The 21,793-nt window shown below is 38.5% G+C and overlaps 2 protein-coding genes across 6 annotated transcripts in view; one reads left to right on the forward strand and one right to left on the reverse strand.

The window, feature by feature from the left end:
* Fam185a (family with sequence similarity 185 member A) overlaps positions 1 to 15,985 on the reverse strand; it is a 56,549-nt gene extending 40,564 nt beyond the window's left edge. Inside the window, exons 1-3 of one of the 2 annotated variants that reach the window (XM_021253961.2) lie at positions 15,322 to 15,985; positions 12,265 to 12,374; positions 2,163 to 2,255 (exon numbers count right to left, since the gene is read on the reverse strand). In XM_021253961.2, coding sequence (XP_021109620.2) covers positions 2,163 to 2,255; positions 12,265 to 12,374; positions 15,322 to 15,766 — 648 coding nt within the window. In that variant the 5' untranslated portion in view covers positions 15,767 to 15,985. The remainder of the gene's footprint in view (positions 1 to 2,162; positions 2,256 to 12,264; positions 12,375 to 15,321) is intronic. The other variant, XM_004839728.4, reaches the window with a different exon arrangement.
* A 104-nt stretch (positions 15,986 to 16,089) lies between these two features.
* Ccdc146 (coiled-coil domain containing 146) overlaps positions 16,090 to 21,793 on the forward strand; it is a 136,777-nt gene continuing 131,073 nt past the window's right edge. For 3 of the 4 annotated variants that reach the window (XM_087206534.1, XM_004839732.4, XM_021253955.2), the window contains exon 1: positions 16,090 to 16,380. The gene's annotated coding sequence lies outside the window, so the exon portion shown is untranslated. The remainder of the gene's footprint in view (positions 16,381 to 21,793) is intronic. The other variant, XM_087206535.1, reaches the window with a different exon arrangement.

Raw genomic sequence — 21,793 nt, forward strand, 5'->3', positions numbered from 1 at the left:
TAAAACATTACAGTGAAAGACACATGCCACTAATCTCCCTCAAAATACTTCTACTCGTTTCCAATACACTTATCCTCTTTCATGAGTGTCTTTAATTGCCCTGTCATGGCTGCCTCAATGTCCTGAATAGATTCAAAATGTTTATCTTTCATGGTTATTTTAATTTGGGGGAAGAGCTAGAAGTCACAGAGTGCCAGATCCTGTGAATGAGGGAGATGAGGACACACTATGATGTTTACAAGCCTACCTTTCTGTTGTTTGGCACTCAGCAGCTGCATTCACCACAATTTTGATCACACCTCGTAAAGACACTGACACAGCTGCAGTTAGAAGGAGGGAGAGTATTCTTCAGGGATTAATGGCAATGTGGCAATGTGTCTTTTACCAGAATAAAATTTTTAAAATTTGGCCACACCTTGTATTAGAGTTCACTGTGTGCCAGACGTTATTTTAAGTACTCTACCTGAATGAAGTCATTTAATCTTCCAAATAGCTCTCTTTGCGTTAGGCCCATTACTATTTCCCTATGTTCCAGAAAATGGAGACACACAAAGGTGAAGTGAGTGGTCAGAAGGTTAGAGCTTAGGAAGCCGATGGGCGAGCCAGCTCTCAAACACAGGCACCTGGTTCTCAATTTTGTGCTCTTAACCCCTTCACACTATGCTGCCTCTCAAATAGCCCAGGCATATTTCTATGAATGCTGTACATTAAAAGTTAATAGATTTCATAAGCATTTATTTTGTTTTTTAAAGAAAATCATAAACATAGAAATATGCTTTAAAAATGAACCTTATATAGGGCCGGGGATTTAGCTCAGTGGCACTGCACCTGCCTTGCAAGCGCAAGGTCTTGAGTTCAATCCCCAGTACCAAAAAAAAAAATTAACCTTATATATAGTAGAAATAGAAAAAAATCTAGACTGTCTTGAGTATATCACAAAATTCAATCTGAAACAAAATGATACAATAGGAAGTAGAAAGTAAATATTCAATAAATCATGAAAGTTGGAACAAATAACTAATGAGTGCCAAAATATTCAAAATGGAAAATAATCGAGAGATGATTAAACTTTTGATGCTTGTATCTGAGTGTAAATCTGTAAAACTGTATTTTGGTGACTCAGGATCATTTCAAATAACATTAGCCATCAACTAATGGACCGAGCTTGAAGGAGCCACCAAGTTGTCCCGTGCCCTCTTAAACCTCAAAGTCCACAGCACTCTGACAGATGAAGCTCCATGCCATCTCACAGAGCCGTCACCTACGGCCAGGCAGCCTCTCAAAACCTTCCTAGTCTAGCTTAGAGTGGGTATTTAAACACTGGGATTGAAACAGCGGCCCACAGGTTCTGAGAAAAAGGTGATGGAAAATAAAATGACAACAGTGTAAACAATTAGTGTTGCAACTTGTCATCTTCAATTATGCCAACAATACTCTACCTGCAAGACATGCTCACTACTGAAATTTAGCAGTATGAGTATGAAATTTAGCAAATTTATAACCAAAGTGCCTTGCTAATTGTAAGTCTAAAACAAAAGATTCCGATTCTTCTTAAACATTTAAAATACTATAGATCACACCAACAACTTATATTTCCAAAATTATACTTTTACTCTTAATATGATGCTAACTCATAGAAAGCAATAATTGACTTTAAAAACACAAACTATCTTCTATAACAACGAAATTCCCTATAACTACAAAAGCTTCTGGAGAGCAGTAAAGCTGAAGGTGCCACCATGTGGAAAATACTGCATAAAGTTGAGTTTCAAAACTTATCTTTCTATTTGCCTAAGGGCGAAGTAAACCGGTCTTGGAAAATACAGCCCTGAAGTTAAGGTAATACAAAGGAAAAACCCAATCTAGATACTGGAGATATTTCTTCATAAGATATCTTAATCAATGATCAAAACAAATATCTCTTCAGAATTCAAATTAAATAATTAGATTCTTTTACCGATTTCAAATAAGGAACTAAATGTCAAAAGTATTAAATCACAAACTAAAATTTAAACTACATAATATTGAATCAGCCCAACTCCAAATTTGAATTTACTAATTAACCAAAATGCATTAAAAAAGAAATATTATACCACCAACTTTGTAGAAGCTGCCCCCCTTTTGAGCTTAAATTGCAATTACTAAAAAAGTTTCAATCTTACGCTTTTATTTGATGTGTGAATATCTGTATTTCCATAAACTGTTCCCATACAGATCACTTTGCCTCCTTTGGTTTGAACATGCAATTTTTGACTCTGAAAAACAAATATAAAAATACATGTTGAGAAAAAGAATCTTTGACCTATGAAGGACTTTCAATATTTCTCTTTTAATAATAATAAAACAGCAAGAGAAGAGTCAGGAATTAAATAAAAATTCACTGTTTGGAATCGTAACATCAACTGGAAAGAAATGTCAACTGCTGTTAAAGGAATAAATAACCTGTACCGAAGGGAAATACAAGCTATCTGAATATTCTCATAGCTTCACAGAAGGGCTTGGAGTCAAAGACCACTGTGAGCAGCTCTGTAAACACCAACGAAAATGAAGATGACAACACTGATCACTGACACTATTCATAACTATTAATAATAATAATTGTTGTCACTTGGCAGTTTCTCACACCAGAGACAATGTCATCTACTTTACTTGAAACAGATCATCTGATTCTCACCACATCCCAAAGAGACGTTAGCCAAGACTCAGAAATGTTAAATAACTTTATCAAGGTGACATAGTTAGAAAACAACAAAATCTAAACTAACCATTAGAATCTAGCCCTGTATGCTTCCAAAGCCTGCCCTCTGTGTATTTGTTTTTTGAGGTACTGGAGATTGAAGCTAGGCCCTTCACACTGAGCTCCATCCCCCAGGCCATTTTCTATTTTATTTTGACACAGTGTCTCCTTAAGTCACTAAATTGCCCAGGCTGGGCTCAACCTTGGAATCCTCCTGCCTTAGCCCCGCAGAGTGCTGAGACGATGGGTGCCCCTCACTGTGCCTAGCTCATAGCCTACACTCTGAAGACTGAGGTCTTCTGAAAGAGGACAGATTTACACATAGGCAACAGCCTGTTACACCTTCTAACATGACACACCCAGAAACTAAGACTGAGAATGCCCCAAACACCAAACAGCAGTCACAGGCCAGTCAGCCTCCTCGACAGACTGAAACCTGTGTGTGTGCAACCTGATTTCAAACTCCAAGCGCGGCAGACACCACTACTGGGTAACCCATCCTTCCAGAGTGAACAGGTATGCCGGGCCTGTGAGGAGACCGGTTTCCAGTTTCCGATGCTCCCAGGTGCTGCTGTGCTCCTATAAGAGTACAGAAGTGGAGTGCTGTGCACCATCTGCAGCTTGAAGGGAAGGGGCGCCTCCTCTGTCCCAGCCCTCCCCAGGGGAGCACAGCTTACAGCGAGGCTGAGAGATGGCAGAGCACGGAGGTGGCAGGGACCTAGAAGCCCTGCATGGAAGAGAGCCCAAGCTGTGTCTCACCCGGACACAGGTGAGGAACTGTGATTGCACAGGAGCCATGAGATGTCTCGTCTGTTTTTCTAATGTAGCTGACCTTCCCTTCACCATGCACGTCTTCATGCTGCTATAATTACAAGAGATAAAGAACAGGGAAACTGCAGAGGCTGAAAAACAGCCACTTCGAAGAAAGGTCTAACAGGCAGGGAGACGAGCATTGAGAATAACCATGTAGTTCGATCCCCGGTACCAAAAAAAAAAATTACTCCTCAGAATAACCATGTAGTTTCTGGTTGCTTTTCTGAGGGAGGGAAACAGTAAACGTTGAGGCAAAATAGCCCAGGAATCAATTTCAAAAACAGTCTGTGAGAAGAGCAAAATGAATCGCTTTTTTAAAAAACTGTTCTTAAAAGGATTTTAACACAAGCCTAAGTCTGGTTATATTTAATATACTCTTTATTAGGCAAACCATTAAATGTAGAAAACTCTATTTCCAAAGAACTGTTGCTTCAAATCAATTATTCTTAACTGATCTTACATGAATATCTATGAAACTTAGGATATTGCAACCAAATACATGGGTATTTTTTCTAAGGAAACAATCATGAATTTTTTTCAAGAGGCTTGAAAAAATTGAGCTTGAAAAATTTAAAGTTCATCTAATTCCAAAAGATGTGAAAATTTTAAAAATAAATAAGACCAGCCAGTTCCTGCCCATGCCACAGTGAGGTCCCAGGCGTGGGTTGGAGCCCCACCCCCATCTGGCGCTCCGCTTAGCCGCGCAGGGCACCACCAAGACCCAGTTCCACCCCGCTCCCGCCCTCGGGCTCTTCTGCTACCTGGTCCCACACTACAGAGGCACAGGGGATTATACTACACATAGTTAAATGTGATAGATTAGTAACTACCACAAAGTGTCATTTTCTAAGCTGCGCTTGATGCTATGGTGTTGCTGATTGTATCACTTGGACTAACATGTTGTGATTGATCTAATCAGTTTTCCTTCCTGGTATAAGGAAAATAAAATGGCCTCAGAGTCATTAGAGCCTCAAAACCTAAACACAAGCCATATCTGGAAGACACCTCTGAAAAGCAAGCATTCCACAAGGGTTTTAAACACAAGCAACAAAGATACCTACATTAAGCAATCTTGAAATATCAACCCAGAAATTAAACCAAGGACAGTACCAAAAAATAAAATGAGAAGACATTTAAGCAAGGCACAAATGCAGGTTTCCACGCCACAAGAAGGATATTCTGGGGGAAATGAGATGGAAAAGTCTGATAATCAATCACCTGAACACCCTGAACTGATAGCACAGGAAGAAACAAAGCAGATGCATGAGGCTCTAGAAAAATTCAAAGCAGAAATAATCTCCCAGATAAAGACAGAGATGGTGAGTAGAGTGAAAGACATGATTAGAGGCTCTAGGGCAGAAACAGATAAGAAAATAGATGAGATCAGAAACATGTTGGAAGCCGTGAATGCCCAGAATAAGAAAGAAATGGAAATTATGTTCGCCAAACATAAGAAATGAAATCCATGAAACAGATTCAAACAGATATTCAGGAGATTAAAAACTCCATTGAAAGCATGAAGAGCAGACTAAGAGAATCTGAAGGCAGAATATCAGATATAGAAGACAGGATTGCAGTTAAGGACCATGAAAACAGAGATTTCTTAAAGATAGTAAGGGACCAAGAGAAATCAATCCAACAGCTGCTAGATAATGCAAAGAAGAATAACATAAGACTGATAGGAGTCCACGAAAAAACAGGAGAAAGTACAATAGACATAAAAAAACTGTTCACAGAAGTAATAGTAGAAAACTTCCCAGACAGAGGCAGAGAATTGGACATACAGATAAATGAGGCATATATAACTCCAACTAGCCACGACCAAAAAAAATCTACACCTATACATGTAATAGTTAAGAGCCCAGAAACCCAACAGAAGAACAAAATTCTACAGGCAGTTAGAGAAAAGAAACAAATCACCTACAAAGGAAAGCCCATCAGAATCATGGCAGATTTCTCAACACAAACCCTCAAATCAAGGAGAGCCTGGAGTGAAGTATTTCAAGCCCTAAAAGAAAATAACTTCCAACCTAGACTGTTGTACCTGGCAAAATTATCTTTCAAAATCAATGGGGAAATTAGATACTTTCACGAGAAAGAACACCTAAGAAATTTCATGAACACCAAACCAGCACTCCAAACAATTTTATGCAATATCCTAGAAAAAGAAAATGAAGGTCACAACTCCATGAGGCCCACCAGAGAGAAGACAACAGGCAAGGTAAGACACTAAAGGGAAAGGGGGAAAAATAAGAAATAAAAGAGCCAACAACAATAAAACATCATGGCAAGGATGAGTCAATATCTCTCAATTATAACTATCAATGTTAATTTACCAATCAAAAGAAATAGACTGACAGAATGGATTAAGAAGCAAAACTCAGCAATACGCTGTATACAAGAAACACACCTAACTCAAAAGGAAATTCATAGACTGAAAGTAAAAGGATAGAAAACAGTTCTCCACATAACAGGAACCCAGAAAAAAGTAGGGATAGCAATCTTATTTGCAGACAAAGTAGATTTCAAACCAAAACTAATTAAGAGAGACAAAGATGGTCACTACATCCTTGTGAAGGGAACAATCCAAGAGGAAGAGATGACAACCCTAAATATTTATGTGCCAAATATGAATGCCCCCAACTATACAAAACAAATATTAATGGACATGAAAAACCAAATAAGCAATAACATAATTGTAGTGGGAGACCTCAACACCCCTCTATCACAAATAGGCAGATCATCTAGACAAAAAATTAACAATGAAATTCTAGAACTGAACCAAGCCACTGAACAAATGGACTTAATAGATGTTTACAGAGTGTTCCACCCCACAAAATCAGAATACACATTCTTTTCAGCTGCACATGGGTCATTCTCTAAAATAGATCACATGCTAGCTCATAGAGCATATCTAAGTAAATGTAAAAGAATTGAAGTTATCCCCTGTATATTATCAGACCATAGTGCAATAAAATTGGAGATCAATAACATAAGAAACCACAAAACACCCACAAACACCTGGAAATTGAGTAACACCCTCCTGAACAACCAATGGGTCACAGAGGAAATTAAAGAAGAAATTAGACAGTTTCTACAAGTAAATGATAATGCCAATACAACATACAGGAATCTGTGGGACACAATGAAAACAGTTCCACCCGGGAAACTCATAGCAGTGGATGCCCACATTAGGAAAACAGAGAGAACTCAGTTAAATAACCTAATGCAGAACCTCAAGCTCCTAGAAAAAGAAGAGCATAACAAACCTAAAGTTCGTACAAGAAAGGGAATTATAAAGATCTGAGCAGAAATCAATGCAAGGGAGACTAGGAGAACGATACAAAAAAATCAATGAATCGAAGAGCTGGTTTTTTGAAAGAATAAATAAAATGGATAAACCTTTAGCCAACCTTATCAAAAAAAGGAAAGAAAAGGCTCAAATCCATGCAATTAAGAATAAAAAAGGTGAAGCCACAAAAGATCCAGCAGAAATCCAGAGGATCGTCAATACCTACTTTGAGAACTTGTACTCTAATAAAATGGAAAACACAGAAGAAATGGACAGATTCCTAGATACATATGAATTGCCAAAGTTAAATGAAGAAGATATAGAAATTCTAAACACTCCAATAACAATGAGCGAAACTGAAAATGTAATAAAAAATTTACCAACAAAGAAAAGCCCAGGTCCTGATGGGTTCACTGCTGAATTCTACAAGACATTTAAAGAAGAACTATCACCATTACTCTTTAAACTCATCAAGGGCATTGAAAGGGAAGCAAGCCTTCCAAATTCATTCCTGGAAACAAGTGTTGCTTTGATTCCAAAACCAGGGAAAGACCCAACCCAAAAAGAGAAGTACAGACCAATGTCCCTAATGAACATATATGCAAAAATCCTCAACAAGATACTGGCAAACAGAATACAGAGTGTCATCAAGAAGATCATACACCCTGACCAAGTCGGATTTATCCCAGGGATGCAAGGATGGTTTAGCATCTGTAAATCAATAAATGTAATACACTGTATTAACAGAGTCAAGGACAAAAACCATACGATCATCTCAATAGATGCAGAAATGGCATTTGACAAAATCCAGCACCCATTCATGATAAAAACGCTACAGAAAATTGGAATAGAAGGTCTTTATCTCAACCTGATTAAGGCTATCTATGAAAAACCAACAGCCAACATCATACTAAACGGTCAAAAATTGAAAACTTTCACACTAAAATCAGGAACAAAACAAGGATCCCCACTATCACCACTCCTGTTCAATATTGTTCTGGAAACATTAGCCATAGCAACTAGAAAAGAGAAAGAAAGAAAAGGAATAAAGATAGGAAAGGAAGAAGTTAAACTGTCATTATTTGCTGATAATATGATACTTACATAGAAGACCCAAAAAACTTGGTCAAAAGTCTTCCAGACCCAATTGACAGATTCAGTAGAGTAGCTGGATATAAAGTCAACACACAAAAAACAATAGCCTTCTTATACACAAATAGTAGAACCACTGAGAGAGAAATTCGGGAAATAATTCCTTTTACAATAGCATCAAAAAAAAAGAAATATCTGGGAATCAACCTAACGAAGCAAAAGACCTCTACACTGAAAACTACAGCACTCTGAAGGAGATCGAAAAGGATATAAGAAAATGGAAAGATATTCCTTGTTCCTGGGTAGGAAGAATCAATATAGTAAAAATGGCCATACTTCCAAAACTACTATATAGATTTAATCCAATGCCAATTGAAATTCCAACAATATACTTCACAGAACTAGAGAAAACAATCCAAAAATTCATTTGGAAGCAGAAAAAACCTAGAATAGCAAAAGCAATTCTAGGCAATAGACACATGGCTGGGGGTATCACAATCCCCAACTTGAAACTATACTGCAAAGCTACTGTGATAAAAACAGCATGGTACTGGCAAAGAAACAGACCTGAAGATCAGTGCAATAGATTAGAAGATGCAGAAACAACTCCAGACATAGTGAGCCACCTCATCTTTGACAAAGGAGCCAACCACCCTCATTGGAGGAAAGATAGCCTGTTCAATAAATGGTGTTGGAAAAACTGGATTTCAACCTGCCAAAGATTAAAACTAGACCCATACCTATCACCGTGCACTAAACTAAGATCGAAGTGGATTAAAGAGCTAAATATTAAGACAGAAATACTAAACTTGCTGGAAGATAAGTTAGGTAGAACTCTCAATGACATTGGCATAGGAAAAGACTTTATGAACAAATCTTCAGTAGCATGGGAGCTAACACAAAGAATCAACAACTGGGATCTCATCATATTAAAAAGCTTCTGCACTGCAAGGGAAACTACCAACAGAGCTAAGAGACAACCTACAATGTGGGAAGAAATTTTTAGCAGCTGTACCTCAGACAAAGGCCTACTATCGAGAATATATAAAGAACTGAAAAACATCAGACCTCCAAATTCAAAGACCCAATTAAAAAATGGGTATCCGAAATGAACACACATTTCTCAAAGAAGTAAAAACAGCAAATAAATATATGAAAAAATGTTCAACATCACTGGTCATTCGAGAGATGCAGATGAAAACAACACTGAGATTCCACCTCACCCCACAAAGAATAGCTGCTAACATGAAATCAACCAATAACAAATGCTGGTGGGGGTGTGGGGAGAAAGGAACCCTTCTCCATTGTTGGTGGGAGTGCAGACTGGTGCAACCACTGTGGAAATCAGTATGGAGATACCTCAAAGAACTAGGACTAGAAGTCCCATTTGACCCAGCTATTCCCCTGCTGGGTATCTTCCCCAAAGAATTAAAAGAATCATACCACAGTGATATATGTGCACCTATGTTTATAGTGGCACAGTTTGTAATAGCTAAAACTTGGAAACAGCCCAAGTGCCCATCAACTGGAAACTGGATAAAGAAGATGTGGATTTTTTTATAAAATGGAATACTACTCAGCCATAAAGAATGAGAAACTAGAGTCATTTATAGCTAAATGGATGCATACTGAGGCCATACTCTTGAGTGAAATAAATAGGACACACATGTGTAAATACCGAATAGTTTCTCTAGTGTGAGAAATTGATAGTGTAAATAAGGATGAAAATGATTAAAATGAATAACTGATAATTTGAAATAGGAAAAGGTCCAAAGATGTAGGGGTGGCAGGAGGGGAAGGGGAAAGGGAAGAAGGGAAAGGAAAAATTATGAGAAAGAAATAAAAAATGGACACAAAGTCTATGTAAATAGGGAAGGGCAGAGGGGATGAAGGGCGTACAGGTAATGGGGAAAAACTAAGAACTAAAATACATCATGTCCAGGTACAAACACTCAATGATAAATGCAAATATACTGTATACCTAAAATGTACCAATTAATATATAAATAAAAATAAAGAAAGAAAGAAATAAGACCAAAAAGTGAAAATAAATGTTTAAATAAATCAAAAGTTATTTAGAAAAGGAAATTATACTACATTTTTTAAAATGCAAATATGTAGCATCCAGTGAGATAATGGTCTATTGCCTGGCAGTTTACTTATCTATTCCCTAAAGATGCTGGGTAAAGGTGGTGTTACCATTTTGCATGTGCTTGGCGACCAGAAACACCCAAGGTCAAATCCCAGCTCAATTTTTTAGCTGTGAACTCAAGTGAGTTCCTCAGTCTCTTGCTGCCCCCTAGTTTCTTCCTTGAGAAAATGAAGATGCTTCAAGGATTAGAGCTAAGATTCTTGGAACACAATAAGGAGTCATTAACAACAATTGCAATACAATTTTATTACATAGATCAACTCTATACAGTATAAGAGCTTAAAATACATGAAAGAGAAACTACTTAACAGGTGGCTACTAATTCAAGATGATACTATATCATATTTCAAGCTTAAACCAGATATTTTACCAAAGTATTATTTGTTCATTTAAGTCAATCAAATCCTAAGATCTCAAGAATAATTCTTATAACCCTAAGTACACCAGGAACACCTATAGGCTCAGTTAATTTTTGAATTTCTTTTTTTGAGCTATTTTATTTATAAGGAGTAATATTTCATGAATTTTACTGTCAGTCTTCTAAAAACATGTAGAAAATTTACTCTTTTTTTTATTAATAGAATTAAACTCACTCTAGCTTGAAATTACTGTAGCAGTCCACTGAAGTCTTTTATAAATCTAAAATACATTATGGGATAATATTCTTATTTTTCATATGTCTCACACTATTTTGCTATTTCATTCTCTGGGGAGTTGTTTCACAGTCATAAATTATTCTCAGCTATGCTAAAAGAATAAAGGACAGACTTGCCTAGAACAGTGATTCTCAACTGGAGGAGATTCTGTCAGCCCGAGGACACTGAGCAATTCTAGGGACAGTCTAGTTTTCACAACCAAGGAGCATTCTAGTGGTGTCTGTTAGGCAGAGGCCAGAGATGGTGCCTGACTGCACAGGACAGTGCCCCACCCCACCCCACCCCCAAAAATGTCAGTTGTGCCAACACTGAAAAACCACTTTTTATTTTTATACCCATAATGGCAAAAAGAAGTTAACAAAGAGCTTTCAGAACTATTAGATGAATAAAAAGGATGCAAAGAAATAGAGAGCAGCATTCTAGATTCAGTTTTAAGTGTGATATTGGAAATCCTGCACTCTGAGTCTGCAGAGGACAATATTCTAGATTAATTCTCAACCCTAAGCATCAGTGAGTGAGATGTATATACACGGACATAAAAGCACTGTAGTATTCCTATCCAGTTAGTTATGACAAGAACGCAAACCAACCCATTTTATAAAAAGATATGTGAAGGTATTCTTCATCTTTTTATGATACTTATGCAACTAAATTTATTTAAAATGGCTGATATGTGGACAGAAGCTGAAAGTAGGTATGCAAATAAACATGGATAAAAACTAATAATTTGAAACACCAAATTAATCATTCTAATCAGTGTTTATAAATATAAAAGTGAAAATATTTTCCAATTATGAAGCAAAAATGACCAGCTTCTCTTCAACAAATTAGCTACAATCAAAGTTTGCAAAGGTATTACATATTGACCATGGAAGTGCTAGAAGAACTAGGAGTAACAACCAGCTACCTATCAGCCCGTCAGCAAGGTATTTCAAACCATTTATAGCTAAGGCCACCCTCATTGTAAGAATACTAAATATAAAAATGTTAATTATAAAACAAGATGAATCATCTACTCTTTTGTATAAATAGCTTCTCAGTCCTAAAAGAGGTACTTAGCCTATTAAAAATATGATTAAAGTAACCCAATATTTTAAGCACATTTACAGTACATAAAGACTTTTCCTTATTCTTTAATACATAGTGATTTAATAAATCATTGTGAAAACTAAAATTTCTCTGACTTACTAAGATATCAGAATACTAAGCATATTACGTTTCACTGCACCCTTTGAAATGAACTCTAAAAGAAATATGAGGCAAAAACTTTAAAGCTCCTCCGACATCTATACTTTCTTTTTTTGGTACTGGGGATCGAACTTGGGTCCTTGTGCTATCAGACATCTATACTTTCAAAACAGAACTAAGGCCAGAGAAAAATTTCTGCAAAGAATTTCTTATAGATGAATGAATGATAACATTCTGAAAAAGTAGCATAATCTCCTTAGTTTAATAATGTAATACTAAAGGTCATATTTTAAGGGTTTTTAACATTAAAATAAAATTGGAAAAATATTCATACCTTAACAGACTGTAAGAGACTGGTGCCCTGCTCAATTTCAATTTTGCAATCATCACACTCCATATTTTGGACTTTAACACAGCTAGACCCTGACAACTTGATGTTCAAATCTAGGAGTATAAAAAAGAAAAATAAGTTAGTACTAGTGAACTCTAAAACATTTTCATATCCCCTAGAAATCCAACTCCTCAGTTTGCCCATAGTATCACTGAATCCCGGAGAGAACATAATTGTCAACAATCTCTCTCTAAAAGTGAGAGGTCTCCACCACTGACAGGTCAAATGCAATGACTTTCCTGCCAGTTCTTACAAAGAATTACTTTGGCCTGTATCATCTACAGAGAGGAATGGGAAGTAAAAGAGCCAAGAGACTGCAGTTCTGCCATGCAGGCATGTCGCCATGCCATAGAAGCCTCTTCTCCACCTAGAAAACAACACACACACACACACACACACACACACACACACACACACACAGACTCACATAAGAATACAGTTAAAGGGGCTGGGGATTTAGCTCAGTGGTTCTGGTGCCTGCTGTGCAAGCACAAGCGCAAGGTCCTGCGTTCAATGCCTGGTACCACAAAGGAAAAAAGAATACAGTTAATGAGTCATTAGGATAAAACAGGTAAGTCAGTCAATCTAGTTTCTCTTACATTCGAGAAGATTTAAAGATTTGTTTTCAAACCGTCCCCAAATTAAAAGCATATTACAAGAGGGCCAGGGATTTAGCTCAGTGGTTCTGCCACCTGCCTCACAAGTGCCAAGGTCCCGAGTTCAAACCCCAGTATCAAAAAAAAAAAAAGCATATTACAGGAATAGCATGGATCAGTATACAATCAAGTCTTAGGTTTTCAAATCTTACCTCTAACCTTTCATGCCTAAGAAAATGAGAATATTGCTATGCAGCTATATCATAGGGTACTTGAGTTAATTTTTTAAAATCAGGTCCACTCTGAAAAACCTAATAATGAACAGTATATAAACCATGAGGTTGTGGATAATTAAGAAATGTATCTGAAGAAAGTTAGGAAAATAAGGTACCACAGGAGCCATCCTTGGCTCTCAATTTGAGATGCAAACTTAGGAATCTCTGTATCAAAATAAAATAATTGAAGACACTGATTAATACTTAATTCATATAAATATTGATTTTCCTTAAACTAGACTACAGAAGTACATACTATGTTCCCCAAACATAAGCTATTGGGGCCTGGTGTCACAATTGCAAGAGTTATGGCATAAAAATTAATTTCCATAGTTGCATGGCAATCTCTGTAAAAGTTTAAAACAACAGTAATATTTTGGTTGAGATTAAGCAAGAATATGTAAAAAGACAATTTTATGCTACCACATGTAACAGCAAAATCTATTTCCCGGTTAAGTAATGTCACAACATACTGCCGGGTCTAAGGCAGTAGTAATAGATATGGAAAGACGCAGATTCCAAACATGCGTCTATGAAATTAAATGCTTGAGCATTTGACCCTGTCTCAAAATAAAAAATAACAAAAGGGCCAGGGATGTAGCTCAGCACAAAGACCCTGGGTTCAATCCCCAGTACCTCAAAAAACAAACATGGTGTAGGTTTTGGAATCATGCAGGGTTGAATTCTAATTGTTAGTTTAGATGTTGTTGTTTACTAACTGTTTCACCCTGATAAAGCTATTTCACATTTAGGTTTCTTCTGTTTTACAGGTAGGTGGAGATATTCTAAAGATACTTCTATTTAACAAGTAGGTAGAGAAACTAAAGCTAGACACAGCAGTGGTGATGTTACTTTCGCCCATACACTGTAACAGGTAATTAGGTATTAAAATAAGTTTTTAAAAATGAGTTATGCAGTTTTGAGGGGCTTATCGAATAGATGGATGGAAACAGTAAGTTGGAAATGGAATTCCGGCTCTAGAAAGAAGCAACAAATAATGAGGTTTGGAGTCACCAACAAAAGCAGTGTTCTTTCTCACTGTGCTGCCAAACTCCGCTTAGCTCTACCGCAGTACAAGGTCTACTTAGTCCTAAGGGCAAATCCCCACCAGCGCCCCCAGCTGTTACAATGTGAGGGCGCAGGCTCTTACTCATCTGGCTGCCTACAAGCTGAGAAGTAATAAAGCACAGTGGTTGAATAGATTCCAGTCCAAATCCCAGCTCTTTATACCGAAGAGAAAGCATTTTTTAATCTACCCCCACTAGGATGTAAGTTCCACAAAGCCATGGATTTTTTTCTGCTTGTTCATCCACTGTAAATATTTATGATACTTCTTAAAATCTCAATGTCTTCATATGAAATGATGAAAATAATAGAATCTACTTTATAGTGCAACTGTAAGGATAAAAAAGGATTACCTTAGCAATGTTAAATGATATTATGATCATCATCAATGTACCACCCTCAGTCGTAGGAAGAACGAGGCACTGAGGAACCCTTCCTAGAAAAGCATGAGTGCACAGTGGCTTGCATCTGGGAACCCACCCCGAACCCAAATACCTAGGAAACATCTTGCAGGCAGTATTAATGCAGTTTCTCAGGCAGTTGCACTGGATTTTTCTTTAAAGTTTGCTACTTCAGGTAAACTTTGGCCAAAAGGAAGGAAGATTTATCAGTAAGAAGCCGGGCACTTATCTGAAACCAAATACTTGTTCCAGGTTAGATATGGAGGGGAGGTTAAGTACGGAGACAGCCCCCTCAATACAGAAGCAAGGGGAAATGTAGATGGACTGCCATACCACTGAATTCATTATCGAGAAACCTCAACCCTGAAGAACAATTTCGTAGATAATGGGTCAAAAGAGGACATGAGGGACTCCAAAATATTGTTTGATATGGATTATTCCAAATCATGTTTGCATTTGATTTTAAATTTTCCCTTAATTGGTAACATCATATATCTAGATATTACTCAAAAACTAAGAGAGAAGAAAAAAAGAGGCGGCCACCAAAGAGGTCAACTGTAACTGAGATTCGAAAGTTAGGTCCAAAGACACCAATGAAAAGTGCACGTGGGCCTGACAGCCGCACTGAAGGGGCTCTCGTGCCCCGGGACCCACCTCACTCACCAAACTTCAGGGGCGCGTCCACCTCCACCGAGGCGTGGGGGTCCAGGCTGTCGGCCTTGACGGCTGTCTCGCGCGACGCCGCGTCGTATGTCACCTGCAGGCCGTCCAAGCCCCGGAGCCCCCCCTCCGTGTCGCAAGCCACGACCAGCACACGGTCACCGTCGGGATAGGACAAGGGGTCCAGGCCCCTCACGGCCACGTGGCACGGAAGCCGGACCCGCAGCCGTCCGAAGGGGCTCACCCGCAGCGTCCACTCCTTCGCGGCGCGACGGGCGGACCCCGGCGGAGGCACCTGGGGCTCGGATCCCGGCCGCCGCTCGCCCCCGTCGGAGCCGGACGGCCTAGTCCGGACAGCGCCCAGCGCCCAGCGCCCAGCACCAGGTCCCACTTGGAGCTGACCCAGCCGGAGGCGGCCGAGACCCCGGCCCGTGCAGGGGGCGAACATGGCGCGCCGCTTACGCCCGTGGGGCACTGAGCCGCAGATCGCTTGTCACGACAATCGACTGACCACCGAGCTGTCAAAAGTCCAAAAGGAGACGTCGGCGAGGGTTTGCTAAAGCAACAGCAAGTCCATTCACTCGATGAGGCGACCAACACCTGAGCAGCACAAGCCGCCGGGGCAATTTGGAATTGAAAGCTCTGACTACAACCCCTGACTCACACTCCTTGCCTACTTCCGCCCTTCTCGCAGTGGCCGACGGGATAGGTAGTTCTAAGAGAGCCAAAAGTCGAGGCTTTCTGCGGACCAAAAACTACACTCCCAGGAGGCAATGCGCGGCATAGGAAGGGTCAAGGTCAGACAGGGCTAGTACCTCGCGCGCTCTTTACCTCGAGCCTGTTGACCGTTGGAGCAGCAGGGGCAGGTGGGGAATTACGCAAAAATCCAACTGGCCAATGGAAAGCGCGGAAGAGGCAAGATTGGAGTATAGCTGCGTGGTCACCTCGGATACCGAGGACGCGACTTCTTGTTTGGAGAGGGTGGAGCTTTGGAGCGAGACGCCGGTCAAAAAGCAAAGAGAAAAATAAAAGCCTAAGTAAGGACCAGGACCAAGGGAAGGGGTAAGAAACTGTACTTTTTACAAGATGAGAACTTGGTGCAAAGTAGGAGTGCCCCTTGTGGATGGTAAGGCCCAACGTCGCTAACCTAGTGTAGGGTCCTCTTGCCGAAGAGTAGAGTCAGAGCTGTGCTTTTTGAAGGAACTCCCTCTTCCGTAGAAAATACTCTACAGGAATAGCATTGGAATCCTGGCTCCTTCCTTATTCTAAGTGACCGTACATGTTATTGAATGTCTTTGTTTTGATCCTTTTTTTTTTAAATAGGGTCTCACTATATAGTCCAGGCTGGCCTTGAACTCACTATGTAGTCTCTGCTTGCCTCAAACTCATAGTGATCCTCCTACCTCAGCCTCCTTGAGTTCTGGGATGTCTTTAGGTTTTAATTATGCACTCTTAAAATGAGAAAAATAATACTTTCCTTGCTTTCCCTCAAAGGGTTTTTGTGAGGATCAAATAGGATAACGGATGATAACACAGTTCACAGTCTACAAAATCGCAGTGTAAAGTATTGTATTTTTATTTGGGGGATAGCATTGACTCTTATGTCACCAAGAAAAATTTGAGAGATCACAATTTGTTTTGAGAGCAGTATTGATCTCTTTGACCACAAATGATCCTCGGTTTTAAGGGCTAAAATAAAGTACTATAAGGAAAAAAAAAAAAGAATTAACCAAGTTCAGTGGAACAAGCCTAAGACAAGTTGTCACATTGTTTTCTTGGCTGTCATTGGTCTATGTGTATCATGTGGACCTGAGTCTTCAGCTTTAAGATAAAGATGGATTATATTAAGTAACTCTATACGGTCTCTCAGTGTTTATATCATATTTTTCTGTGGGCAGTAAAAATGGCAGGGTTATTTCCTCCTTACCTGCCTTTCTCCCTTTCTCTGTCCCTCCCACCTTCCACAAATCATTCCATAAATTCTTAGTCAAGACACCTACAAACAATACTATTTAATAAAATCTAAGCACTGAAACTGACTGCTTGGAGAACTGAAGCCATTAGCCAGTGCAATGACCAGAATTCTTGGGAGCCACAGTGATAGACATGCCGACCGGAGTCCTCTTAGCCCTCGTTCCACGTTCTTTGCTGGCTATTACTTTTTTTTAATTCAGTATTTTTTTCAAGTTATCCTTTCCTCCTTTCTGTTCTCCTGGTCCTCCTCCCTCTCTCATCTTCTTCCTCTGTGAAGATTCATGCTAGGTTCCAGCTCTTAGGTTCAGCAAGCGGTCACTGAATGCTCAATGTCATTGACTTTGTGTTGGATGTGGTCATAATTATTCAGACCACACTTGATCTTAGCCAAAAGGCCGAGAAGCGATAATTATTCAGGCTATAGTGAATTCCCACAGGTGTAACTTTGAAAAGAAATTTGAAAAAGGCACAGGCTTCAGCAAGTTAAGAAGGTGCTCAAATTTGCTGTAGAAATGCTAGATATTTTTAGATTAAATATGAATCTTTGATCCATAGTTGTCTATATAGTCATTATTCCACTATTTTCAAATGAACAAAACTAAATTGATGAAAACTTACCTTTCTGATCACATGTGGTTGAAATTGAGATAATTACTGATATTAAGGGGAATAAATGATATTAAGGGTTTACTAACACTTAAAAACAGTCTAATGAGGGCCGGGGTTCCAGCACCTGCCTCGAAAGCACAAGGTCCTGAGTTCAATCCCCGGTACAAAAAAAAACAGTCTAATGAGTATCAGATGTCTACGTGTCTTTCATCTGACTGACTTACAGCTTTCAAAACATGTTCACATGACTCAGCTCACTCTACTCTTACAAACACTGTCTGTGTAGAAGGACAGTCACTATTCTTGCATTACACATGAGGAAACAGATTCAGAAACATTACGATTAAGCAATTAAAGGATCTGGCCTCTTCTCATGCTACCAAAGAGTCCTAATTTTCTGATACCCTTGAAGAAAAAAATAATGCCCTCATAAATAGAGAATCAGATAAAACTTTTTCTCTTTTCATAGTTTTTGCCTCTTCAAAAAACCATGTCTATGGTCATATGCATATAAACATATGCTTCTGGTGGGAGTGTAAGTTAGCATAAACTTTTTAGAGTTTACTCCATCAATAAGCATGAACAGCCTTAAAAATATTCATATCTGGACATGGAGGCACATGCCTGTAATCCTGGGACTTTGAGAGGCTGAGGCAGGAGGATTGCAAGTTTAAGCTCAGCCTGGGTAACTTAGTGACTTAAGCAAGACCTTGTCTCAAAATAAAAAGGGCAGAGGATATAGCTTAGTGGGAAAGCCCTGGGTTCAGTCCTCAGTGCTGGGGAAAAGTGTTATCTGTGACCCAGAAATTGTGCTTTGAGGGCTGTAAACATACAATTAGTGATGTTCAAGGAACTTTGTCTTGCAGGGAAACTTATCATAGAAACTAACTGCATCAATTCAAATGCCCTCAAATAAGAAAGTAGTAAATTAATACACATTTAGAATATTATGCAATTTAAAAATTGCATCTTGAAGATGAGTCAATGATATAAGAAATATTCCATAACATAATATTAAGTAAAAAGTTAATACCAAATTAGATGTATAGTATGATCCGATTCTGTAATCCTTATCAAGATAAATTAAATGTAAAATTATATAGCATAGAAACAATTGCAGAAGAATATGTTCCTCTTGTAACAGGAATCTTTAAGCAGTAAGATTATGAGTTATTAATTTTTTGTTATCAATAGTGAAGAAATTTTAAAACTATAAGAAAAAAATTTAAAGTATTTCTTAGCATATTTTTTCTCCAAGACTGTTGCAATAAACAAAGATTTCTTACATCTAAATATAGATGTAGATGGGTAGAGGATTTCTTACCATCTAAATGTGAATGTCAGTGAATGTTACTTATATTCAACAGAATGAACAGCAGAGGTCATGAGAGAGTTTTCAGAAGAAAATGGAACCAAAACAAAGAAATTAAGTAATTCCCTTTCAGGGAAGGCACTGTTAACATTCTGAATATAAACTATTTTAAAAGAAATATATGTTATGATTTTTATTTTCTTATGAAATATTAATAAACTCAGAGCATAAGTTAATAATTAACAATACTGAGAAGTATTTCCTGAATCTGTAGATAGGCCCAGTTGGATATCTGATAGGAAACTGCAAACAGGGAGAGTTATATTTTTTCCTTTATAATCTGGATGGCTTGTCATTCTTTTCGAGAGTCATTGCACTTGCTAAGACTGTGACTATGATATTGAATGGGAGATTTGAAAGCAGAAATCAGTGTTTTATTGGCAGTCTTATGTGGGAAAGCATTTGGTATTTTACTAGCAATTATGCAGTTTGCTGTAGATTTTCCATACATGCCCTTTATCAGGTTAAGAAAGTTTAATTCCTAATTTACTTAGACTTTTTATTACGAGTGGATGCAGCAGCTTGTCAAATGCTCTGTTCCTGTTAAGATGATTGTTTTCTTTCTTTGAATTTATCAATATGGTGTATTACAGCGACTGAGTTTTCAAATCTTGAATCACTTTTCATTTCCTGGATAACCTTCGTTTGATCATGTTATGTTGTCCTTTCTGTACATAGTGCTAGATTCAGCTTGCTAATACTTTCTAAGGATATCTGTATTTACGTTCCTGGGAGATACTGGTTTGAAATTCTCTTTTATGTCTTTTTCTGGTTTTGATATCGTGGTAAATAAGGCAAATGGTCCTTCTTTTATTTTCTGGAAGATGTATGGAGAATTGCCATTAAGTTTTAGTTTTATTTTTCCTGCTGAGATGTTAATGTTCTTTGTTTATCTGAAATCCTCAATCTGTACATACTCAGTCTCTCCCCATTTCATCTGTTCTCACTTCCAGAGCTCACATTTAGACATACATTTGAGTTTCTCATTTTATCTTTCATGTCCCTGAACTGTGTTTCCATCTTCTGTGTTTGCATAAACTGTTCTTCATCTTCTGTATTTCATTCTGTATTTCATGTCCTCAAAGCTATGTTCTAATCCACTAATTCTTTCCTGTCTCTGCTAATTCAGTGCTTCAAATCTGCATAGAGTTTTCAACCCCAGGGCTGTATTTTCATTTTTAAAAGATGTATTGGGTTTCTTATCTACTTTCTCTTACTCTAAACTGCTCTGTTTATTTATTTATTTATGTATGTATGTATGTATGTATGTATTTATTTTGGTTGGAGGCAGGCGTGGTGCCACTGAGCTAAATCCTCCGCCCCTGCCCTGTTTATTTATTGTGGTTTCCTTACATTTTCTTACTCTAATTATCTTAAGTTTAAGCTATTCTATTACATTGTTTTGAGGTTGCTATTTTTCTTTTGTTGCATAAACTCCCAACGATGGTGGTTTATTTCTTGTCACACTTGCAAATTTTGTTCATATCTCATCTTCAGCAAAACTTCTCTTTTGTGAAAAATCCTGTAAATTCTATATGACACTGTCCTGCATTTGCTTTATTCAAAGCCCTACCAGTTTTAGTGGTCATGGGCCAAGTTTTCCATTTTTATTTATTTTGTTTTTGCTTCACATTGCTTTGGATAAAGTAATTAATTAGAAGAATAAATATAAAATATGAATAAGGTATAAAGAAAATAGTAAAATGATCATCTTTGTACCTAACATCTACTTCAAGAATTGAGACTGCCGGATGAGGTGATGAGGTGGCGCATACCTATCATCCAAGCCCTCAGGAGGCTGAGGCAGGAGGATTGCAGTGAATTCAAGACCACCCTGAACTACGTAGTGAGGTCAAGGCCAGCCTGGATCACATTGTGAGACCTTGTTTTAAAAAAAAAGTTTTTAATACAAAAAAAACAAAAACAAACAGAAAGAACTGAGACCCTACCAATGAGTTTACTTTTGGCTCCTATCCCAAACTGGGTCAAACTGAGAACTCTGTGGAAGAAAAGAGGCCCCCACGCAGCAAGGGAGGGAAATCCCTGTTTGTTTATTATCCAAACAGAGATGTGCACTGCCACTGCGGAGCTGTGAGGGTGCCTCAGAGCGCGAGGAACTGGGGAGAGTGGGACTGTGCCTCTGTCTTCTCACTTTTCTCGCTGCCTTACCTCTTGAGCAGCCTCGGTTGTGTGGAACGAATGACAGCGTAAGACAGAAGTCCTAAGGGGCCCCAGTCTTTCTGGCCATAACAAAGTGGCCCCTCGAAAGGGAAAGCATGGAGGAAATTCCGCGTGGGCGAGAGCTGGAGAAGGTGACTCCCAATTCTGGGTTTGACCCTGTGCAAGTAACAAGGTGTATTTCACCCCTGCGTGAACAGCTAAGGCTTTGAGAAAAGAACTGCGATCAAAACACCACCAAGGTCTCGGACAGCTCCTGTTGTGTACTGTGCAGTCCGAGCAGTGTAGAAAGGCTTAAGAAACTGAACCCTGGAGCGCTGCCTACCGCAGGCCAGGCACAAC

The sequence above is a fragment of the Heterocephalus glaber genome, unplaced genomic scaffold (genome assembly GCF_053883595.1).
Source record: "Heterocephalus glaber isolate CG9 unplaced genomic scaffold, H.glaber_assembly_v1.0 deba00000676, whole genome shotgun sequence".
Lineage (NCBI taxonomy): Eukaryota > Metazoa > Chordata > Mammalia > Rodentia > Bathyergidae > Heterocephalus > Heterocephalus glaber.